Here is a 17,126-nt window from a genome sequence, read left to right as displayed (position 1 = left end):
ATGGTAGGTCAAATTCACTTTAGAGTTACACAGTTGAGACCAAATCACGTTGATTCTATGAGTTTCATGCATGTAGCACCAGTGTAGCCAATATTAGGGGAGGGGTGCATTTTACGGCAGGTAGCCTGCCGTAAAAAGCACCCCCTTATAGCTCTCACTTTTTGTTTGAATGTTGTTGATTCTAGCTCAAAATCATTGTAGCCATATAGACACAACCAACCAGCTTTACAGATGCAACACCATAACTTTAATATAAAATGTATATGCAAGTCAGTTAGAAAATACAGAATACTAATTTTATAATAATTATATCTCAGTATTAAATATAACAGGATGCACTGCTGTCAGGCCTCGTCGTCAGTACATGGTTTTTCTAACAGACTGAAACAAGCACAGCACTCACATACAACACAGTATGTGTCGAACACAGGACATAACTATCCATGCCTTCATTGCAGCTGTTGTTGATGCTATCAATCAATGAAAACATTACTTCGTAAACTCTTTAATATGCCAACGTTTTGTAAAATCATTTTAAAGTCACTACCTTTTGGTAATCACATCGCTGAAACCATCGTTTTTGTACATTATGCATGATTTATCGTGTAATCATAGTATAAAACTACATTGAGCTCTTTTCTGTAAATGAGTGATTTCCATCAACGTTAACTGAAACGTAAGATACTTTTCTCTCGCTATTTTAGCGATATCGAAGCGGATTGTATCCGTTTTCGAAAGCAGACCGTATTGTGCGCGTTCACGAGAAGGGGATGCATTTCACGGCGGGGGTGCTGAATTCGGCACTACACCGGCGCGCTGCACAAGCTGTCTTTCAGCGTGAGGAAAGCCCTATCCGCATCATCAGACCAACGGAATTTGGCGCCGCCGCCACTCGTCAAATGGTGTAAGGGCGCGGCGATCTCCGCGAAGCCTTTCACAAAACGCCTGTAATATGACGCAAAGCCCAGAAAACTGCGCAACTGGCGCACCGTGCGGGGTGTGGGCCAGTCGTGGACAGCAGCTGTCTTGCTCGGGTCAGTCGCGATGCCTTCACCGCTAACTACATGACCGAGGAAACTGATCCGTCGTTGCAGCAGGTTGCACTTTGCCGGGTTAAGCAAGAGGTTCGCCTCCTTAATAAGGCCTAAAACTAGCTCCAGGTTGGCTAATGCAGCCTCAAAACCGGTAGCGTGCACTAACACATCGTCTAGATAAATCACGCACTTTTCCCTAGCGACTCCCGCTAACACTCGCTCCATCAAGCGCTCAAACGTTGCAGGTGCGTTACAGAGACCAAACGGCAAGACGGTGAACTGCCACAGACCCGTGCCAATAGAGAACGCTGTCTTTTCTCTCGCTTCGCCCGCCAAAGGAACCTGCCAATACCCGCTGCGAAGATCTAGCGAGCTGAACCAGTCCGAGCCCGCTAGCTGTTCCAGCGTGTCATCGACCCTCGGCATGGGGTACGAATCGGTCCTAGTTACTGCGTTCAACCGACGATAGTCGACGCAGAACCGCCAACTGCCGTCCTTTTTTTTAGCCAGCACAACCGGAGCGGACCACGAGCTGTCCGACGGCTCTATCACCCCCGCCGCGGCCATCTCTTTGATCTGTTGTTCCGCTGTCAAACGCTTTGCGAGGGGAAGACGGTGCGGCCTCAGCCGAACGGGTAACGCGTCCCCTGTATCAATTGAGTGAACCGCGAGCCCCGTCCTGGAGCACTCACGCTCGCTAGCGGCGAAAACCCCTTTGAAACGCTCGAGCAGCTCCCGCAATGACCGACTCTGCGATTCAGACAACCCCGCACAGCTACGTTCCCACAAATCACGGACCGGGTCCACACTAGGCGGCGCTGTCACGTCACTCCCCGCCTGGCGTACGGCTACAGTACACGGCCTCTCTGCCGTCACAGTATCCCCGTGTATAGCGACCCCCCGGCCATTTAGTGTCAAACTACCGCTGTCGAAGTCTATCACCGCCCCCACGCGTTTTAAAAAATCACTGCCCAAAATGCACGGGTCCTTAATACCCCCCACCCAAAAAGACTGGGTCCAAGGCCCGTGCCCGAAATCCAGTGTCACGGGGACACACCCGACCAGTTCGAAACGGTCCCCCGTCACGGTTGTTAACTCCGTGGTCCTACCCGACAGTGATAAATTACCCCCCACGTCATCGGGCAAGAGGTCAGGCCTGATTAAGGAGACCGACGACCCCGTATCGATAAGCGCCAGGAAGGAATTACCGCTTAACTCACAGTTGATGTAGAGTCCTGGGAGTCCGGTAACTCGGGAGATAACACTAGAGGGCTCCTTGGTGCTTCGTGGAGTCGCCGCGCCCCTCACCGGGCGGCTCCCATGTCGTTTCCCGGCGCGTCACACGAGTTTGCTTTGTGGCCGGTTTCGCCGCATCGCCAGCACGTCAGCTGTTTTCCAGGCTGTCTGATCCGAGGTCGTGTTGTCGCCGTCCATCCGTCGACTGTCCCGGAGAGAATCGTTTCGGCTCTGGTCGCCTCGTCCACCGCAGCATCGATGGTGTCCGGGTTCGCCAGCCGGACGTGCATCCGCAGCTCGCTCGGCTCCAATGCGCGTACGAAGTGGTCGAGGGAGAGCTGTTGTTGCGCCTCCCGGGGGAATGACGGGTAGGATTGTCGTACCAGCAGCGCCACCTCAGAGGCCAAGACACCTATCCGCTCACCCCTGCTCCGTCTCCGGTTGGCCAGAAGTAGTTTTGCCGCCGATTCGTCGGGTTGTCTTCCGAACCGCGTCGTCAGTGCCCTTTTCAATGGTGCGAGCTCACGTCGGCATTCAGGTGGTAGTTCTACCAGGACCCTGAGCGCTGGTCCCTGGAGCGACAAACAGAGCTGCGCCGCCGTCTCCGCGTCAGACCACCCCTCGGAGCTTGCCACCACCTCCAGCTGGGCCTCGAAGGCTGCCCAGTCAGCGTCGCCGTTGTAGCATGGGAGGCTCAACCGGCGTCCCGTGCTAGCCGCCGTCGTTTCCATTTCTCGCGCGCGAGGAGTGGGCGGGGTTGCTGCCGCCGTCACGCTCCTCCTCGTCGTCTGTCGGGTCGAGAGTGGTGGGTCGCTGTCGTTCGGGCCGTCCAGCTGTTGTCTCTTCCTCGTAGCGCCGTACGGTTTCTCCGTCTCCCTCCTCAGCCGTTCGAGGTCTTTGGAGATGCGCTCTATCTCATCTCGTAGGACCACTTCTGACACCAAATGTGGCGTGGTGTAGGAGGGAGGAGTCAGAAAGCGATCCATTTTGCAATATAAGCACCTTTATTTAAATCGCCTTGGCAACGTAATCACGCTTGGAGACGTGAACACGCAGAACAGACTCAACAACACATGAAACATGAGGGCAGGTCATCAGTACAGTAACATCACACACACATGGCAGGTAGACTCACACAATGTATAACTACTTAAACTAATACAGGGTGACTTAAACTACATAACACACACAATCAAACACATAACCAATAAATACATGCACAAACATTACACATAACAGGAACAATACCGGAGCCGCAGGGGCTCATGGGAAATAGCGCCGTCCCTCAGCGGACCGACGCTACAATACTTTCGCGAACGTCGCTGCAGTGTTCTCCGAAACGATAGGTGGTGATAGGTAGCAGTGGAGAATAAAAAACCTCTGCAAAACCGGGGAAATAACATTTTTACCTGACCAGAGACCGTATACACGGCAGGCATCAAACGTAAATGGCTTTGCAATGTTGTCCGAAACGATATGTGGTAGTATAAAGAAACACCCCTCAAAAAAAAGGGAATGAACATTTACCTGACGCATTTTGATGTTGCTTTGTGTTTCAGGTTTGAAAAGTGCTGGAATTTAGGCTAAAGTACATTAAAATGTTGAAATTACGTTAACAAATACGAGCCAGGACGAAACACGAGAGAACGTGAAGACGTTAAGATTGGGCGTTTTGAAAATAAACCACCATTAAATAATGTGATAAAAAAGCGAATTATTTCGATTCATTTCGAGTATAAACGCCTACACCGCTCGCGCAGGGTCGCGCGAGGTGGGCGGAGTCGCGCGCTACGGTCGCTCGCGAAAGTATAAACCAGGCTTTATTTCGATTCATTCCGAGTATATGTATAAATATTTAACTTAATTAAGTTTAACGTGCTGGGAAATACTGAAATGGACCTTTAAAGTGACGTACAAGTGCTTTAATTCCACCTTATAAAGGTGTATGAACCCGGCAAACATGACTTTGTCCATCGCGCTGAAGCGCGTCGCGCGCGCGAAGTTACAAAATTCGAGAGGTGCACGACCTCGCGCCGCGACAGCGCGCGAGGCCCTTGCGCACGGGCGGAGCCACAGCGATTACGTCATTTTCGCCGCGCGGACCCTCGCGCCGCTCCAAGTATAAACCAGGCTTTAGTCTCAAATCCCCAAAAAAGGCGGGACTACAGGGAATGCACCTCATCGCTGATTGGACAATGGCATTCAGAGGCAAGAGACGCTGTCCAGTACAGACATAGCTAGTGAAATGCCGTGATAGAATGAGAGAAAAAAAAACCTCCTTTTCATCCTGGTGGTGCGTCGCCCAATCGCCCTAATGAACAAACCGCCCCTGCTCACTACAATTGCGATAGTAGTAATTCATGAACTGTGAGTTAATAAATACTAACTTCATGCTCAGGAATTTGCTCTGCTAAAAGGTATCACAGCCGGATTTCTTGCGGTTTATGCAGATTTTTACAGAAACCGCTCTACCTTGTGAACGGGACTTCAGACTAGCAAGTAGTTACAGTACGCCTCGACTACTAGAGACTGGCTGTTTGCCTCTGGTGGCCATTGTTGGCATGGCAACTAAACCATCCTCGGGCAGGGACGCTACATACCAACATGAAGACCATGAAGTTATAGAAATTAGGACATAAACAAAGAACATAAATGTTTCACGATCCTTTTTGTTGTCACACAGCGTTTGGTTGAATGTGATATTTATGCAAAAAAGATTAGACAATTTTAAAGTTGATTTAAAAAAAATCATTTTAATTCAAATCATGCCTTTAGAACATTGGTTACCAAAATATTGTAAAACAATTACAGATCACATCGAGTTCCTGGATTTGTCATCAACATGGTAAGAAAAGGCTGGAAGACTAAATGCAAACCCATTATACATCATACACTCATCATATTCAGGTCTCATACAGTCATATTTGTTGAATTTGGACAGTTATAATCTAGGCAAATCTAGTCTAGTACATCTCATCACTGCTGAGCCCACGACACATTAATATCACCAGATCTCAAAGCGCTTGTCTGAGAGGAAGAGACGTCTGTCTGTAATTCTGTTGTTGAAGAGCCTGTAGAAACAAACACACACAATTTTTAGACTCAAATAAATGTCTACCTTTGTTCTCCTTCATAGGAGTTACACATTAATTAATTTAAATTAATGGGAGCAGGCATTAATAGAGCCAGCCGGGGTCCTGAGAGCAGTGCAGGACATTTATACAGACACCTTGGGGTCCTGAGTGTGAGTCCTGGTGGCAAAGCCAAGTAAGACAGGCACAGACAAGACGTCTTGGGTGCGACTAGCAGATGCCCCTTTAGGGTAAGCTAGTGCTAGTGACTATGGCTATGTCTGGTGCAGTGATGGCTAAGTTACCTTGAGAAAGTAATCCGATTACTAATTACTCCTTTTAAAAGTAACTTAGTTACGTTACATATTACTTGATTTTAAAAGTAACTACGTTAGATTACAAGTTACTTTAGTAGTTACATTCAGCAGCAAAATAAAATTTTCCAATACTCACTTTATTGGAAGTGCATTTTTAACAGTAACAATGTATTGAAGCAGGTTCGGTAACCGAGGCAGAAACTGCTTAATCCAAAAATCCCGAGGAGGGAAACTTTATTGATAACGCAAACCTGGCGCGCGCAGTCGCCCCCCCCCCCCCCAGTGTCACTTAAAGGGCGAGACTCTCCTGACATTACCTTTGTGTAGCTGCGCGGTATTATTTGTAAATTTATTTGTAAACGTAATACAAGCGAACTGGGGTGGGTTTCCCTAAACGTTCGTAGCGCCAAGTACTTCGTAACCTCGTATGAAACGTACGAGGTTAAGAAGTACTTAGCGCTACGAACGTTTCGGGAAACCCACCCCTGTTCAGTCAGACAGCTTGTGAAACGAAATACCATTACAATTTCAAGCATTTTAAAGTAGGCGACGTTAGTCAAAATTCCAGCACTTTTCAAACGTGGAACACAGTGCAAAATAAAAATTCATCAGGTAAATGTTCCTTCCCCTGTTTTTGAGGGGTGTTTCTTTATACTACCACATCGTTACGGGAGGACACAGCAAAAAATGACTTGTAAAACGCGCTCGCGCTCTCACAGGGTCGCGCGCAGCGTGCGGAGTCGAGTGCTACGGTCAGACGCAAAAGTAGAACTGAGCCAAGAAGAAAGCAAAAATATATATTTTTACTAGGGAAAATAAAAATAGTAACGCACAGTTATTTGGATAAGTAACTTTAATCTGATTACTGGACTGGAAATAGTAGCGCGTTATATTACTCGTTACCGAAAAAAGTGGTAAGATTAGAACGCGTTACTGACATCACTGGTCTGGTGTACGTTCATTTGCACACAGTGACTATATACGTCTGGTGATTCTCAGTTACTTGGCTGCCAGTTGTTGTATGTTTATATATGTTTATTTTTCTCTCTAACTCAATGGCCTGAAACTGCTGCTGTCAGTCTCATGAGTACAGTGGTATTTCTTTTGAGCTTCCTTAGCCTGTTGTGAACCAGTATCGGGTGGATTGTAACTTGTGGTTGGAGAAGTTAACGGTGTTCTTGTGTTTGTAATTCCTTCTGTGTCGGAATCTGAGTCTCTGCTCAGGAGTTGGTGAAATGAGGGGGGTTTAGGGGATGAACAGGTATTGGGGAGAAACTGTCCTGTTCACTAGTGACAGACCTGCAGTGGAAGGTTGTGTCCCACACACACACACACACACACACACACACACACACACACACACACACACACACACACACACACACTCTTACCTCACAGTGTTAATATTGGTGTTGGTGGAGACAGTATCATAGATCCTCTTTGCTGACACATCAGTGATGTCATTGTGACTGAGGCTGAAATTAGATGGATTATAATTACCACATTGTACAGGAATCCCAACACAACAATGTAAATCAACACATTCTTGTACTACTACACTGTGATTTAGAGTGAATGAATAAATATATTTGTGACAGTGGACCCAAGACACTAATTGTCAGACATTTCAATGCTGCATTTTCCTTCATTTCTCAAGTACATTATGTTATTTCTCAAGTTCAACATGTTTTATGCATCAGGTAAGAAGCTGAAACATGAAGTTTCTGGTCATATTTCTGTTTTTACAGAGAACGTGTGATTCTACAAGATTACTGATTTGCTGCTTAATGTGACATCACTCCCCACTCTGTGATCATTGTTTCAATTGACAGACCACTATACAATGATAATCCCGCCCCCCATTCAAGCAGCCAATACGAGATGTGGTCATTAGCATATGGAACACCCAGAACATTATGTTTACAAACAGTGTCCTTGAAACAGCATAGTGTTGTAAAACTACTAGTTACACCCATGTGGGTGTTGAGTGTGTCCTCAACACCAGACTCTCTCCACCCTCCCCCGTCTCCACTCACTCCAGGACGTGGACTTTGTGGAGCTGTGGACACAGCAGCTGCAGGCAGTGGTCAGTGAGCTGGCAGTGGCTGAGGTCCAGTTCTGACAGCCCTTCAGAATGTTCCAGAACCAGCGCCAGGGACCCACAGGCCTGCTGGTCCAGCCGGGTGTGACTGAGGTCCACCTCCCCACCCAGGGCCCGGAAGAGAGACACAGCACGTCTCACACACTCCAACTCAGACCCGACACGGACCAGAGACAGAAACTGGAGCAGCACGGCTTTACTGCACCTGGACACACACACACACACACACACACACACACACACACACACACACACACACACACACACACACACACACACACACACACACACACACAAACATTCACCAACATGAACACACACACACACACACACACACACACACACACACACACACACACACACACACACATTCACCAACATGAACACACACACACACACACACACAAACATTCACCAACATGAACACACACACACACACACACACACATATTCACCAACACACACACACACACATATTCACCAACACACACACACACACATATTCACCAACACACACACACACACATTCACCAACATGGACACACACACACACACACACACACACACACACATTCACCAACATGGACACACACACACCCACACACACATTCACCAACATGGACACACACACACACACACACACACACACACACACACATATATTCACCAACACAGACAGTTCTATTAATATTAATACACTCACATAACTACTAACATTAATGCTATTTTCACACATTAATATGATATAACTCCTTCTCCTCTGCAGGAAGGTGAGTGTGTGTGTTGTGAGTGGGAGTCTTACTGCAGGGTGACTGTGTGTATAATGGGGAAGAGTTGCTCCACTCCTGCCTCCTCTATCTCACAGTCGTGTAGAGTGAGCTGTGTGTGTGTGTGAGCTCTCTGGACGGCCACGGAGACGACTCTGCAGTCCTCAGTGCTCAGAGTCAGTGTGTGTGTGTGTGAGTCTTCTGTCAGGTCCAGAGCAGAGCTGCAGGAGAAGTCCAGCCTGTGCTGCAGAGCAGAGAGCAGAACTGCTGCTGCCCCCTGCTGGAGCTCAGAGACACTGCAGCAGTGGAGCAGCCTCAGCAACAGCAGCCTGTCCACACTGAGAGAAGAGAGACTATTACAGTAGGACATTCAAGACATTCATGTCCACACTGAGAGAAGAGAGACTATTACAGTAAGACATTCAAGACATTCATGTCCACACTGAGAGAAGAGAGACTATTACAGTAAGACATTCAAGACATTCATGTCCACACTGAGAGAAGAGAGACTATTACAGTAAGACATTCATGTCCACACTGAGAGAAGAGAGACTATTACAGTAAGACATTCAAGACATTCATGTCCACACTGAGAGAAGAGAGACTATTACAGTAAGACATTCAAGACATTCATGTCCACACTGAGAGAAGAGAGACTATTACAGTAAGACATTCATGTCCACACTGAGAGAGGAGAGACTATTACAGTAAGACATTCAAGACATTCATGTCCACACTGAGAGAAGAGAGACTATTACAGTAAGACATTCATGTCCACACTGAGAGAGGAGAGACTATTACAGTAAGACATTCAAGACATTCATGTCCACACTGAGAGAAGAGAGACTATTACAGTAAGACATTCATGTCCACACTGAGAGAGGAGAGACTATTACAGTAAGACATACAAGACATTCATGTCCACACTGAGAGAGGAGAGACTATTACAGTAAGACATTCAAGACATTCATGTCCACACTGAGAGAAGAGAGACTATTACAGTAAGACATTCATGTCCACACTGAGAGAGGAGAGACTATTACAGTAAGACATTCAAGACATTCATGTCCACACTGAGAGAAGAGAGACTATTACAGTAAGACATTCATGTCCACACTGAGAGAGGAGAGACTATTACAGTAAGACATACAAGATATTCATGTCCACACTGAGAAGAGAGAGACTATTACAGTAAGACATTCAAGACATTCATGTCCACACTGAGAGAAGAGAGACTATTACAGTAAGACATTCATGTCCACACTAAGAGAGGAGAGACTATTACAGTAAGACATTCAAGACATTCATGTCCACACTGAGAGAAGAGAGACTATTACAGTAAGACATTCATGTCCACACTAAGAGAGGAGAGACTATTACAGTAAGACATTCAAGACATTCATGTCCACACTGAGAGAAGAGAGACTATTTCAGTAAGACATTCAAGACATTCATGTCCACACTGAGAGAAGAGAGACTATTACAGTAAGACATTCAAGACATTCATGTCCACACTGAGAGAAGAGAGACTATTACAGTAAGACATTCATGTCCACACTGAGAGAAGAGAGACTATTTCAGTAAGACATTCAAGACATTCATGTCCACACTGAGAGAAGAGAGACTATTTCAGTAAGACATTCATGTCCAAACTGAGAGAAGAGAGACTATTACAGTAAGACATTCACAACTTTCATGTCCACACTGAGAGAAGAGAGACTATTTCAGTAAGACATTCATGTCCACACTGAGAGAAGAGAGACTATTACAGTAAGACATTCAAGACATTCATGTCCACACTGAGAGAAGAGAGAGACTATTTCAGTAAGACATTCATGTCCACACTGAGAGAGGAGAGACTATTACAGTAAGATATTCAAGACATTCATGTCCACACTGAGAGAAGAGAGACTATTACAGTAAGACATTCAAGACATTCATGTCCACACTGAGAGAAGAGAGACTATTACAGTAAGACATTCAAGACATTCATGTCTACACTGAGAGAAGAGAGACTATTACAGTAAGACATTCAAGTCCACACTGAGAGAAGAGAGACTAGGGGTGGGTATCGCCTCTGATTTCCCATTTCGATTCGATTTCGATTCACAAGGTCCCGATTCAATTCGATTCGATTCGATCCGATTCAATATCGATTCTTGTAGGGACATTTCAGTTACAATAAAAAGTGTAGTTTGAATGTGAAATGTTGTAATGATACAAGGAACACTCAAACTTTATTAAAATGTATTAAGATATTAGTGTTTATACTGTGAACAACAGTTACATTCTTTTTTTAATATCAATTAATGCACACTCCTTTACCAGAAAAGGCATTGAAAGCAGTTTTGAACAGCCTTTTAAAGTGCAAATTAAGTTGTTTTTTTTTTTTACATGTAACAAAAACATTTATGAACATACTTCTGAATATTGAATGAATGAATGAATCTTCAACTTATATAGCGCCTTTCTATATACCCAAGGTCGCTTTACAATTTTAACACAGGTACAACCAATCACACTCCGGTGAGAAGCGGCAGCCAATTGCGCACAGCGTACTCTCTACCGGGATCCACAGCCCCCTGGGGGACTGAATGGGGTGCAGGAAGGGGAGAGAGGACAGACCCTAGTGGCAGAGCACCATCCACCACTGGACATACAAGCACACACACTCAGACAACTGCTTTTTATTGGACATGAAGGGACAAAGACACACACTCAGGGAGAATTTGTCGGGGAATCAGGGAATGCCAATTTACCTAATCTCCATGTTTTTGGACTGTGGGAGGAAACCGGAGGCCCCGGAGGAAACCCACGCAGACACGGGGAGAACATGGAAACTCCACTCAGATAGGGACTTGAACCCAAGACCACAGTGCTGAGAGGCAAACGTGCTAACCACCAAGCCACCATGTTGCCCAATTGTAAACATTAAGGTCCAAAAACTAATATTTATTCATGACTGCTTTCTGACATCTTGGAGATTGTCAATTTTTTCTGCAAGAAAAGGAGCTGATCAACATGTTGAGGAGTGAGACAGCTCCTTTGTGCAGTAACAATATTGATCAACATGTTGAGGAGTGAGACAGCTCCTTTGTGCAGTAACAATATTGATCAACATGTTGAGGAGTGAGACAGCTCCTTTGTGCAGTAACAATATTGATCAACATGTTGAGGAGTGAGACAGCTCCTTTGTGCAGTAACAATATTGCCAACTGTTGAGGAGTGAGACAGCTCCATTTTGCAGTAACAATATTGATCAACATGTTGAGGAGTGAGACAGCTCCTTTGTGCAGTAACAATATTGCCAACTGTTGAGGAGTGAGACAGCTCCATTTTGCAGTAACAATATTGATCAACATGTTGAGGAGTGAGACAGCTCCTTTGTGCAGTAACAATATTGATCAACATGTTGAGGAGTGAGACAGCTCCTTTGTGCAGTAACAATATTGATCAACATGTTGAGGAGTGAGACAGCTCCTTTGTGCAGTAACAATATTGCCAACTGTTGAGGAGTGAGACAGCTCCATTTTGCAGTAACAATATTGCCAACTGTTGAGAAAACTTCACAGCTTTATACTATCTTGACGCGTCGCGACCGGCGTGAGTCTGTAACTCCGCGCGCGCCGCGCTTCAGCGCAATGAACAAAGACATGTTTGCAGGGTTCAATTCAAGCACTTCGGTTATTTTTTTTGGCACAGGGAGAACTTGTAGATAGTTTAATCGCAAATGCCTTCTGTAGTGGAATTTGTTTGGGTTCTGGCGTTTTTTGAATATCAGGATGGTGTCGCGCAGGGGCGATTTTAGGATCTGGTCTTTAGGGGTGCCCAGCCCCCAGTGCTCACAGAGGCACAATACCTATGGAGTCAAATTAGGGTCTTTAATGGTGACGAAAAAATAATAATATCGCAAATATAAGATTAGCATTTTGCATTTTACGTTCCTAATTTGTTTCTGCAATACTTTCCCTCTTTTGCGTTTCTTTCTTTTCTTTGCGTTTCACATTTTATGTTGCTGCTTTTATTTTGCAATACTTTCTCCCTTTTGCGTTTCTTTCTTTTGTTTGCGCGTCACTGCTTTTCTTTGCGTCTCGCATTTTACGTTCATAATTTTTTTTTGCGCTTCTCGCTTTTCTTTGCTCCGGTTTTACCCTCTGTGTGGGGGCGGGGAAAGAGGCGTGGCCAAGAGCGAAAGGCGTGCTGTGAACGTTCAGCGTCAGTTCAGCTTCCTTCCACTCGCTGAACTGAACTGCTGCTGCAGCGCATCTGGTGTTAAAGGAAGAGAGAGGTCGGGTGTGTGCGAGGTGGTGGCGCATTTCAGGGCATTTTTTTTAATCGCTCAGGTTTTCAAAAGATCATTTCAAACCGACATCAGTAAAATGTTAATAATAATAATATATATATTTTTAAACGAAGTTTTAAAAGGGCACTTTCGTTGATAAAGGGCAGAGTTGGTGGTGCTTTAGCACCTGATGTCTATGTCTGCACGCATATACCTGTGGTCCAGCTGGGCGACCGTCTGCCATGATACCAGTAACCAAATTGCCGCGCTGTGTGACGGTTCAACTGATGACGCTGAACGTTCACAGCACGCCTTTCGCTCTTGGCCACGCCTCTTTCCCGGCCCCCACACAGAGGGTAAAACCGGAGCAAAGAAAAGAGAGAAGCGCAAAAAAAAATTATGAACGTAAAATGCGAGACGCAAAGAAAAGCAGTGACGCGCAAACAAAAGAAAGAAACGCAAAAGGGAGAAAGTATTGCAAAAAAAAAGCAGCAACATAAAATGTGAAACGCAAAGAAAAGAAAGAAACGCAAAAGAGGGAAAGTATTGCAGAAACAAATTAGGAACGTAAAATGCAAAATGCTAATCTTATATTTGCAATATTATTTTTTTTTTCGTCACCATTAAAGACCCTAATTTGACTCCATAAATACCAAAGTATTGCGTAGGTGCAGAGCAAGTTTTTTTCATAATATAATGTTTAAAAAATGTGTTGAGCCAGGGGGTGCTGAGCAACCTCACGGTGGTGCTCTAGCACCACTAAAAATACCCTAGCCTCGCCCCTGGTGTCGCGTTAAATGATTTCTCAGATTTGTGGTATTCCCACAGTATTTCACCTCCATGTTGCACAGTTTACACACGGCTGTGCTTTTATCCAACTCTTCCCTAACATCATGGTTTCTGAATCCAAAATGTAACCATACATCTACAGGGTTGCCAACTTTTCAAGATCGCTTGGAGTGAGATTTGAACCTGGAGGGGGTGGCGGTGTAAAATGGACACAAATTAAGTATTATATCGCGATCGATCGCTCGCCAGTGGTTGGCGCCACAGCGAACTAGTAGCTCATTGAATCATAGATGTGGATCAGACGTACATTTTTTTACTTTTGCTGCAGCCATGCTTAACTGATCACCCCAGCCAAGTGGCGGTGCTCGAGAAAAAAAGGATGATCTCGCGAGATAAAACGCGAGACGTTAAAACGGTACGCATATGCGGGGAAAATTGGCTAATTCTAAACATCGATCTGAGGTTTCATAAATCAATATCGAATCATTCAAATGAAGATCGATTTGAATTGAAAGATTGATTTTTTAAACACATCCCTAAGAGAGACTATTACAGTAAGACATTCAAGACATTCATGTCCACACTGAGAGAAGAGAGACTATTACAGTAAGACATTCAAGACATTCATGTCCACACTGAGAGAAGAGAGACTATTACAGTAAGACATTCAAGACATTCATGTCAACACTGAGAGAAGAGAGACTATTACAGTAAGACATTCAAGACATTCATGTCAACACTGAGAAGAGAGACTATTTCAGTAAGACATTCAAGACATTCTTGTCCACACTGAGAGAAGAGAGACTATTACAGTAAGACATTCATGTCCACACTGAGAGAAGAGAGACTATTACAGTAAGACATTCAAGACATTCATGTCCACACTGAGAAAAGAGAGACTATTACAGTAAGACATTCATGTCCACACTGAGAGAAGAGAGACTATTACAGTAAGACATTCAAGACATTCATGTCCACACTGAGAGAAGAGAGACTATTACAGTAAGACATTCATGTCCACACTGAGAGAAGAGACTATTACAGTAAGACATTCATGTCCACACTGAGAGAAGAGAGACTATTACAGTAAGACATTCAAGACATTCATGTCCACACTGAGAGAAGAGAGACTATTTCAGTAAGACATTCATGTCCACACTGAGAGAAGAGAGACTATTACAGTAAGACATTCATGTCCACACTGAGAGAAGAGAGACTATTACAGTAAGACATTCAAGACATTCATGTCCACACTGAGAGAAGAGAGACTATTACAGTAAGACATTCATGTCCACACTGAGAGAAGAGAGACTATTACAGTAAGACATTCAAGACATTCATGTCCACACTGAGAGAAGAGAGACTATTACAGTAAGACATTCGTGTCCACACTGAGAGAAGAGAGACTATTACAGTAAGACATTCAAGACATTCATGTCCACACTGAGAGAAGAGAGACTATTACAGTAAGACATTCAAGACATTCATGTCCACACTGAGAGAAGAGAGACTATTTCAGTAAGACATTCATGTCCACACTGAGAGAAGAGAGACTATTACAGTAAGCCATTCAAGACATTCATGTCCACACTGAGAGAAGAGAGACTATTTCAGTAAGACATTCATGTCCACACTGAGAGAAGAGAGACTATTTCAGTAAGACATTCATGTCCACACTGAGAGAAGAGAGACTATTACAGTAAGACATTCATGTCCACACTGAGAGAAGAGAGACTATTACAGTAAGACATTCAAGACATTCATGTCCACACTGAGAGAAGAGAGACTATTACAGTAAGACATTCATGTCCACACTGAGAGAAGAGAGACTATTACAGTAAGACATTCAAGACATTCATGTCCACACTGAGAGAAGAGAGACTATTACAGTAAGACATTCGTGTCCACACTGAGAGAAGAGAGACTATTACAGTAAGACATTCAAGACATTCATGTCCACACTGAGAGAAGAGAGACTATTACAGTAAGACATTCAAGACATTCATGTCCACACTGAGAGAAGAGAGACTATTTCAGTAAGACATTCATGTCCACACTGAGAGAAGAGAGACTATTACAGTAAGCCATTCAAGACATTCATGTCCACACTGAGAGAAGAGAGACTATTTCAGTAAGACATTCATGTCCACACTGAGAGAAGAGAGACTATTTCAGTAAGACATTCACGTCCACACTGAGAGAAAAGAGACTATTTCAGTAAGACATTCATGTCCACACTAAGATAATCACAAATACACACACACAGTGATAAGAAATTTAAGACAAATATTTGTCATAAAGTGACATAATCATTCCAGAAGTCGTTTTATTCATTTGTAACACACCTGAGGCAAATAACCATGTGCTGTAAGATGTTGATTATCTGACACAGGAGTCTCAATAAAACAAATGTTTTTGGCCCAAAATGACATTTGGGAGCATTTTAAAGCACACAGAAATATAAATGTATTATATCACCAAATGTGTAACACCCTCTACAGATCTGTTGTGTCTCATTACATGAATGATAAAAGTTCAAACCTGAGGTGGGAGACGTGTTTGAGCAGAGGCACGATGCTCTCCAGCTCCCCCTCTGGTATGGAGGTGAACAGCAGGCTGAGAGAGACTGCTGTGCAGTGCTGGAGGGTGAAGCACAGGGCAGCACAGTGGACAGAGTCCAGCTCTCTGCTGTTCAGGGTGATGCAGTTCTCTGTTGAACTCAACAGACTGGACACACAGTGAGCAGAGCCAGTCTGATAGATCTCTGTGATGATGGACAGTACACAGCTGGGGCTCAGACTGGGGAGAAGACACACACACACACACACACACACACACACACACACACACACACACACACACACACACACACACACACACAAAGTCTAATGCTGTGCAGTATAACTCAAGCACATTAACTGTTCATTGGACGTGTCGACTGTGTGAAGATCTTTAAATCTGAGCCACACATCACTGTTGTCTCTCACCGTCTGATCTGAAGTCTGTCCAGTACAGGCAGAAGTTCTCTGGGGTTTTGCTGTCCAATGTCATTCTTCCTAAAGTTCACAGTAACACTTTGATACTGCAGGAAATAGTGAATCACTTCCCAGGTCAGAGTGCAGGAAGTCAGGTCTCCACCCACATTCTGCAGGAAGCAGTGAGTAAGCTCCTCCTCCTGAGCTTCATACACCACTACAGTCAGCTGCTGGAGAGTCTCCTCACACAACCTGCACATACACATCAGAAAATGACATCACAAACTGGGACTTTTATCTATTAAAAATAACTGACAAACCAACCACACAGACCTGATGGTCAGAGGGCCCTGGTGACACAGCAGGACAATGAGAGACTGGGCCTCCATCTTGTAGTCAGTCAGATTCAGACACTGGACCCTCCAGAGCAGTGGTCCCCAAACTACGGCCCGCGGGCCGGACACGGCCCGCCTCCACGTTTGACCCGGCCCCCGGAACATTTGACCTGGCCCCCGGAACACCCCCTCCCCCCTACCCCCAGGGAAAAAAATACT

At 44.9% G+C, this 17,126-nt stretch overlaps 1 protein-coding gene across 1 annotated transcript; it reads right to left on the bottom strand.

Moving 5' to 3' along the window:
• Positions 1 to 5,017: 5,017 nt before the first annotated feature.
• Positions 5,018 to 17,033, bottom strand: LOC143523005 (uncharacterized). The gene is made up of 7 exons (XM_077017103.1): positions 16,906 to 17,033; positions 16,585 to 16,824; positions 16,139 to 16,396; positions 8,562 to 8,864; positions 7,695 to 7,964; positions 7,050 to 7,133; positions 5,018 to 5,341 (listed from the first exon to the last, which is right to left on the bottom strand). Exons 1-7 carry the CDS (start codon positions 16,959 to 16,961, stop codon positions 5,275 to 5,277), a joined length of 1,278 nt encoding a protein of 425 aa, XP_076873218.1. The 5' UTR covers positions 16,962 to 17,033; the 3' UTR covers positions 5,018 to 5,274.
• Between the last annotated feature and the right edge of the window lie 93 nt (positions 17,034 to 17,126).

The sequence above is a fragment of the Brachyhypopomus gauderio genome, chromosome 1, assembly GCF_052324685.1.
Source record: "Brachyhypopomus gauderio isolate BG-103 chromosome 1, BGAUD_0.2, whole genome shotgun sequence".
Classification (NCBI taxonomy): Eukaryota; Metazoa; Chordata; class Actinopteri; order Gymnotiformes; family Hypopomidae; genus Brachyhypopomus; species Brachyhypopomus gauderio.
Note: the sequence above shows the minus strand (reverse complement) of the source record. Positions and strands in the feature narration are given on the sequence as shown.